General features: G+C 49.7%; 1 protein-coding gene across 50 annotated transcripts in view; it reads right to left on the bottom strand.

Moving 5' to 3' along the window:
* Positions 1-1,870: 1,870 nt before the first annotated feature.
* Positions 1,871-7,845, bottom strand: part of LOC118379958 (forkhead box protein I1-ema-like) — a 35,393-nt gene continuing 29,418 nt past the window's right edge. Inside the window, exons 2-15 of one of the 50 annotated variants that reach the window (XR_008130078.1) lie at positions 7,133-7,695; positions 7,027-7,079; positions 6,340-6,445; positions 6,023-6,181; positions 5,710-5,815; positions 5,181-5,551; positions 4,810-4,862; positions 3,924-4,347; positions 3,765-3,870; positions 3,234-3,392; positions 2,969-3,127; positions 2,490-2,542; positions 2,278-2,330; positions 1,971-2,171 (exon numbers count right to left, since the gene is read on the bottom strand). Coding sequence is in view for 1 of the 50 variants with exons in the window: in XM_052514966.1 (XP_052370926.1) it covers positions 7,127-7,695 (569 nt within the window). In the remaining 49 variants the exon portion in view is untranslated. The other 49 variants (XR_008130067.1, XR_008130065.1, XR_008130088.1 and 46 more) reach the window with 49 other exon arrangements.

Here is a 7,845-nt window from a genome sequence, read left to right as displayed (position 1 = left end):
GAGCAGAGAGAGGGGGTGAGTTATTGTGTGAGAGCAGAGAGAAGAGAAGGAGTTGAGGTATGGTGATTCTCACGATTTTACAACAATCAGTTAGCCCTCTATTCATCTTCCCATCAGTATATCCTTATCATACCGTAGGATTGAGTTACCCTGAGAAGCAGCTTTCCCTGGTTGGCTGGTCATCGTTTCACTGACAGGGCTGTTTCTATCCTACCTGTGTGTTTTAGGAGGGTCATATTTCACTGGAGGCTTGATGCCGTTAACCATCTTTTACAAAGATTTGTTGAGACAGATAACTCCCTTACAACACTAGCCAGCCAGGCTGTTTTTTATTTCTGAGTTAAAAAGAGTAAGACGATGACACATCAGAGAAAGTTTTTCTGTATTTTATTATTCTTATCAAAAACAAACATCAGACCAATGTTGGTATAAGCCATACCAGACCTGGGTTCAAATGCTATTTAAGGGATTTCAATTACTTTTCAATACAATTTGAAACAAATATTCAGATCAAATTTATTTGAAAAAAAAACAAGTAGCTGAATATTGAAAATTATTTGTAAATACACGTAGAAAGTAGTAGGAAATACTCAAATACACTGACTCAAATACGAGTATATGAACTAAATATTTGAAAATACTTTCAGATTCAATTTGGTTGACTATTTGTTTTTTTCACAAATAACCATTCAAATGCTCAATTAAAAGTACTTGTTTTGAGCTGTTTATTTGACAATACTTAAAAACACAGAACAAAATATTTGAATAACAAATACTCAATACACATGTATCTGAACCCAGGTCTGCGTCATCCATCACAAATCACTATTCTACAATGGCACATGTTGAACAAATGTTTTAGACGCAAGCACTCAGAGATAAAAACACATACATAACCAATAAAATACACACCTTAAATACAAATACAAAATATATACAAAATGTGATGACAGTCAGCAATTATAGATTTGTGTGTCATGGCTGACTCTGCTGTTTCCTTGGGAACCAGGCCCTGCTCATCCTGCTGTCACATGCAACTAAGCCCTGCCCTGTCAGCGCTAACGGACTACTGTGTGTGTGTGTGTGTGTGTGTGTGTGTGTGTGTGTGTGTGTGTGTGTGTGTGTGTGTGTGTGTGTGTGTGTGTGTGTGTGTGTGCAGACAGTTCAGTTTCAGGTAAAAGTCTCTTTCTCCCTCTCCTTCTTTCTTTAGTCTATTCAGACCTCTAGTTGTCTCCTGCCCATCCCTGTCTCCCTCTCTATCAGTCTCTTCAGACGTTTAGTTGTCTCCTGCCCAACCCTGTCTCCTCTCTATCAGTCTCTTCAGACGTCTAGTTGTCTTCTGCCCATCCCTGTCTCCCCTCTATCAGTCTCTTCAGACGTCTAGTTGTCTTCTGCCCAACCCTGTCTCCCTCTCTATCAGTCTCTTCAGACGTCTAGTTGTCTTCTGCCCAACCCTGTCTCCCCCTCTATCAGTCTCTTCAGACGTCTAGTTGTCTTCTGCCCAACCCTGTCTCCCCTCTATCAGTCTATTCAGACCTCTAGTTGTCTTCTGCCAAACCCTGTCTCCCCCTCTATCAGTCTCTTCAGACCTCTAGTTGTCTCCTGCCCATCCCTGTCTCCCCCTCTATCAGTCTATTCAGACCTCTAGTTGTCTTCTGCCCATCCCTGTCTCCCCTCTATCAGTCTCTTCAGACGTCTAGTTGTCTTCTGCCCATCCCTGTCTCCCCCTCTATCAGTCTCTTCAGACGTCTAGTTGTCTTCTGCCCATCCCTGTCTCCCCCTCTATCAGTCTCTTCAGACGTCTAGTTGTCTTCTGCCCATCCCTGTCTCCCCCTCTATCAGTCTCTTCAGACCTCTAGTTGTCTTCTGCCCATCCCTGTCTCCCTCTCTATCAGTCTCTTCAGACGTCTAGTTGTCTCCTGCCCATCCCTGTCTCCCCCTCTATCAGTCTCTTCAGACCTCTAGTTGTCTCCTGCCCATCCCTGTCTCCCCCTCTATCAGTCTCTTCAGACGTCTAGTTGTCTCCTGCCCATCCCTGTCTCCCCCTCTATCAGTCTCTTCAGACCTCTAGTTGTCTCCTGCCCATCCCTGTCTCCCCCTCTATCAGTCTCTTCAGACCTCTAGTTGTCTTCTGCCCATCCCTGTCTCCCTCTCTATCAGTCTCTTCAGACCTCTAGTTGTCTCCTGCCCATCCCTGTCTCCCTCTCTATCAGTCTATTCAGACCTCTAGTTGTCTTCTGCCCATCCCTGTCTCCCCCTCTATCAGTCTCTTCAGACGTCTAGTTGTCTTCTGCCCATCCCTGTCTCCCTCTCTATCAGTCTCTTCAGACCTCTAGTTGTCTCCTGCCCATCCCTGTCTCCCCCTCTATCAGTCTCTTCAGACCTCTAGTTGTCTCCTGCCCATCCCTGTCTCCCCCTCTATCAGTCTCTTCAGACGTCTAGTTGTCTTCTGCCCATCCCTGTCTCCCCCTCTATCAGTCTCTTCAGACGTCTAGTTGTCTTCTGCCCATCCCTGTCTCCCCCTCTATCAGTCTATTCAGACCTCTAGTTGTCTTCTGCCCATCCCTGTCTCCCTCTCTATCAGTCTCTTCAGACGTCTAGTTGTCTTCTGCCCATCCCTGTCTCCCCCTCTATCAGTCTCTTCAGACGTCTAGTTGTCTTCTGCCCAACCCTGTCTCCCTCTCTATCAGTCTCTTCAGACCTCTAGTTGTCTTCTGCCCATCCCTGTCTCCCTCTCTATCAGTCTATTCAGACGTCTAGTTGTCTTCTGCCCATCCCTGTCTCCCTCTCTATCAGTCTCTTCAGACGTCTAGTTGTCTTCTGCCCATCCCTGTCTCCCCTCTACTATCAGTCTCTTCAGACGTCTAGTTGTCTTCTGCCCATCCCTGTCTCCCCCTCTATCAGTCTCTTCAGACGTCTAGTTGTCTTCTGCCCATCCCTGTCTCCCTCTCTATCAGTCTCTTCAGACGTCTAGTTGTCTTCTGCCCATCCCTGTCTCCCTCTCTATCAGTCTCTTCAGACCTCTAGTTGTCTCCTGCCCATCCCTGTCTCCCTCTCTATCAGTCTATTCAGACCTCTAGTTGTCTTCTGCCCATCCCTGTCTCCCCCTCTATCAGTCTCTTCAGACCTCTAGTTGTCTTCTGCCCATCCCTGTCTCCCTCTCTATCAGTCTCTTCAGACGTCTAGTTGTCTTCTGCCCATCCCTGTCTCCCCCTCTATCAGTCTCTTCAGACGTCTAGTTGTCTTCTGCCCATCCCTGTCTCCCTCTCTATCAGTCTCTTCAGACGTCTAGTTGTCTTCTGCCCATCCCTGTCTCCCCCTCTATCAGTCTCTTCAGACCTCTAGTTGTCTTCTGCCCAACCCTGTCTCCCTCTCTATCAGTCTCTTCAGACCTCTAGTTGTCTCCTGCCAAACCCTGTCTCCCCCTCTATCAGTCTCTTCAGACGTCTAGTTGTCTTCTGCCCATCCCTGTCTCCCCCTCTATCAGTCTCTTCAGACCTCTAGTTGTCTCCTGCCAAACCCTGTCTCCCTCTCTCTATCAGTCTATTCAGACCTCTAGTTGTCTCCTGCCAAACCCTGTCTCCCCCTCTATCAGTCTCTTCAGACGTCTAGTTGTCTTCTGCCCATCCCTGTCTCCCCCTCTATCAGTCTCTTCAGACCTCTAGTTGTCTCCTGCCCAACCCTGTCTCCCCCTCTATCAGTCTCTTCAGACGTCTAGTTGTCTTCTGCCCATCCCTGTCTCCCCTCTATCAGTCTCTTCAGACGTCTAGTTGTCTTCTGCCCATCCCTGTCTCCCTCTCTATCAGTCTCTTCAGACCTCTAGTTGTCTTCTGCCCATCCCTGTCTCCCTCTCTATCAGTCTCTTCAGACCTCTAGTTGTCTCCTGCCCATCCCTGTCTCCCCCTCTATCAGTCTCTTCAGACCTCTAGTTGTCTTCTGCCCAACCCTGTCTCCCTCTCTATCAGTCTCTTCAGACCTCTAGTTGTCTTCTGCCCATCCCTGTCTCCCTCTCTATCAGTCTCTTCAGACCTCTAGTTGTCTTCTGCCCAACCCTGTCTCCCCCTCTATCAGTCTCTTCAGACGTCTAGTTGTCTTCTGCCCATCCCTGTCTCCCCCTCTATCAGTCTCTTCAGACCTCTAGTTGTCTCCTGCCCATCCCTGTCTCCCTCTCTATCAGTCTCTTCAGACCTCTAGTTGTCTTCTGCCCAACCCTGTCTCCCCCTCTATCAGTCTCTTCAGACGTCTAGTTGTCTTCTGCCCATCCCTGTCTCCCCCTCTATCAGTCTCTTCAGACCTCTAGTTGTCTTCTGCCCATCCCTGTCTCCCCCTCTATCAGTCTATTCAGACCTCTAGTTGTCTTCTGCCAAACCCTGTCTCCCCCTCTATCAGTCTCTTCAGACGTCTAGTTGTCTTCTGCCCATCCCTGTCTCCCCCTCTATCAGTCTCTTCAGACCTCTAGTTGTCTTCTGCCCATCCCTGTCTCCCTCTCTATCAGTCTATTCAGACATCCCCATCCCTGTCTCCCTCTCTATCAGTCTCTTCAGACCTCTAGTTGTCTTCTGCCAATCCCTGTCTCCCCCTCTATCAGTCTCTTCAGACGTCTAGTTGTCTCCTGCCCATCCCTGTCTCCCTCTCTATCAGTCTCTTCAGACCTCTAGTTGTCTTCTGCCCAACCCTGTCTCCCCTCTATCAGTCTCTTCAGACGTCTAGTTGTCTCCTGCCCATCCCTGTCTCCTCTCTATCAGTCTATTCAGACCTCTAGTTGTCTTCTGCCCAACCCTGTCTCCCTCTCGATCAGTCTCTTCAGACCTCTAGTTGTCTTCTGCCCAACCCTGTCTCCCTCTCTATCAGTCTCTTCAGACCTCTAGTTGTCTTCTGCCCATCCCTGTCTCCCCCTCTATCAGTCTATTCAGACCTCTAGTTGTCTTCTGCCAAACCCTGTCTCCCCCTCTATCAGTCTCTTCAGACGTCTAGTTGTCTTCTGCCCATCCCTGTCTCCCCCTCTATCAGTCTCTTCAGACCTCTAGTTGTCTTCTGCCCATCCCTGTCTCCCCCTCTATCAGTCTATTCAGACCTCTAGTTGTCTTCTGCCAAACCCTGTCTCCCCCTCTATCAGTCTCTTCAGACATCTAGTTGTCTCCTGCCCATCCCTGTCTCCCCCTCTATCAGTCTCTTCAGACGTCTAGTTGTCTCCTGCCCATCCCTGTCTCCCTCTCTATCAGTCTATTCAGACCTCTAGTTGTCTCCTGCCCATCCCTGTCTCCCCCTCTATCAGTCTCTTCAGACGTCTAGTTGTCTCCTGCCCATCCCTGTCTCCCTCTCTATCAGTCTCTTCAGACCTCTAGTTGTCTTCTGCCAAACCCTGTCTCCCCCTCTATCAGTCTCTTCAGACGTCTAGTTGTCTCCTGCCCATCCCTGTCTCCCTCTCTATCAGTCTATTCAGACCTCTAGTTGTCTTCTGCCAAACCCTGTCTCCCCCTCTATCAGTCTCTTCAGACCTCTAGTTGTCTTCTGCCAAACCCTGTCTCCCCCTCTATCAGTCTCTTCAGACCTCTAGTTGTCTTCTGCCCATCCCTGTCTCCCCCTCTATCAGTCTCTTCAGACGTCTAGTTGTCTTCTGCCCATCCCTGTCTCCCCTCTATCAGTCTATTCAGACCTCTAGTTGTCTTCTGCCCAACCCTGTCTCCCCCTCTATCAGTCTCTTCAGACCTCTAGTTGTCTTCTGCCAAACCCTGTCTCCCCCTCTATCAGTCTCTTCAGACCTCTAGTTGTCTTCTGCCAAACCCTGTCTCCCCCTCTATCAGTCTCTTCAGACCTCTAGTTGTCTTCTGCCCAACCCTGTCTCCCCTCTATCAGTCTATTCAGACCTCTAGTTGTCTTCTGCCCATCCCTGTCTCCCCTCTATCAGTCTCTTCAGACGTCTAGTTGTCTTCTGCCCATCCCTGTCTCCCTCTCTATCAGTCTCTTCAGACCTCTAGTTGTCTTCTGCCCAACCCTGTCTCCCTCTCTATCCTCTTCAGACCTCTAGTTGTCTCCTGCCCATCCCTGTCTCCCCCTCTATCAGTCTATTCAGACCTCTAGTTGTCTCCTGCCCATCCCTGTCTCCCCCTCTATCAGTCTATTCAGACCTCTAGTTGTCTTCTGCCCAACCCTGTCTCCCCCTCTATCAGTCTATTCAGACCTCTAGTTGTCTTCTGCCCAACCCTGTCTCCCCTCTATCAGTCTATTCAGACCTCTAGTTGTCTTCTGCCCAACCCTGTCTCCCTCTCTATCAGTCTATTCAGACCTCTAGTTGTCTTCTGCCCAACCCTTTCTCCCCCTCTATCAGTCTATTCAGACCTCTAGTTGTCTTCTGCCCATCCCTGTCTCCCCCTCTATCAGTCTATTCAGACGTCTAGTTGTCTTCTGCCCATCCCTGTCTCCCCCTCTATCAGTCTATTCAGACCTCTAGTTGTCTCCTGCCCATCCCTGTCTCCCCTCTATCAGTCTATTCAGACCTCTAGTTGTCTTCTGCCCATCCCTGTCTCCCCCTCTATCAGTCTCTTCAGACGTCTAGTTGTCTTCTGCCCATCCCTGTCTCCCTCTCTATCAGTCTCTTCAGACGTCTAGTTGTCTTCTGCCCAACCCTGTCTCCCCCTCTATCAGTCTCTTCAGACGTCTAGTTGTCTTCTGCCCATCCCTGTCTCCCCCTCTATCAGTCTCTTCAGACCTCTAGTTGTCTCCTGCCCAACCCTGTCTCCCTCTCTATCAGTCTCTTCAGACGTCTAGTTGTCTTCTGCCCATCCCTGTCTCCCCCTCTATCAGTCTCTTCAGACCTCTAGTTGTCTTCTGCCCATCCCTGTCTCCCTCTCTATCAGTCTCTTCAGACGTCTAGTTGTCTTCTGCCCATCCCTGTCTCCCCTCTATCAGTCTCTTCAGACCTCTAGTTGTCTCCTGCCCATCCTGTTTCCCTCTCTTATCAGTCTCTTCAGACGTCTAGTTGTCTTCTGCCCATCCCTGTCTCCCCCTCTATCAGTCTCTTCAGACCTCTAGTTGTCTTCTGCCCATCCCTGTCTCCCTCTCTATCAGTCTATTCAGACCTCTAGTTGTCTTCTGCCAAACCCTGTCTCCCCCTCTATCAGTCTGTTCAGACCTCTGTGCCTTCCCGTGGGTATAGGATATTTGCTGAGCCCAAGCCAGGGTAGAAATGCCCATTGAACTGGCTGAGGATGGGGCTGCTGTAACCCAGGGAGGAGTGGGTGGGCGAGGAGGAGAGGCCAGGAGGCGATAGCTGGGAAGCCCACTCCGAAGCACCTGAGCTAGGGCAGTAACTACCAAAACCCCCAGGCTGTGTAGGCCTCTGGGTCCCGTCCAGGGTAAGGGTTATGGGCAGGGCATGGTTCAGCGAATCTCCTCCGATAACATTGGCTCCCCCAGATGCCACTCCAGACATCTCAGACAGGAAGCTGCTCAGGCAAGGGGCGGTACCTGAGGAGGAAGGGGAGGGGATTCTCTCTGGCGTGGGGGACATGTCGATCCCATGGTTGCTGGGGGGTTGGGGACTCCCCCGGTCATTGGGATCACCTGACTCCAGCCCTACTGACTCCCCCTCTCCTCCAGACAGCGAATCAGACTTCCTCTTCCTCTTACGACGGAAGTTTCCATTGTCAAACATCTTCTCACAGTTTGGGTCCAGTGTCCAGTAGTTACCCTTACCTGGAAGAGAGAGTGATAAAGAGGAGGGGATAGATTAGAATGTGTTTGGCGTTGACACATGGACTACTGACTGCATCATCTACTATCATTACTAAACACAGTTAATCTATCATTTTATCACACGACTTTTACACACTCTAAAGACAAGCT

Source organism: Oncorhynchus keta, chromosome 4, assembly GCF_023373465.1.
Source record: "Oncorhynchus keta strain PuntledgeMale-10-30-2019 chromosome 4, Oket_V2, whole genome shotgun sequence".
Lineage (NCBI taxonomy): Eukaryota > Metazoa > Chordata > Actinopteri > Salmoniformes > Salmonidae > Oncorhynchus > Oncorhynchus keta.
Note: the sequence above shows the minus strand (reverse complement) of the source record. Positions and strands in the feature narration are given on the sequence as shown.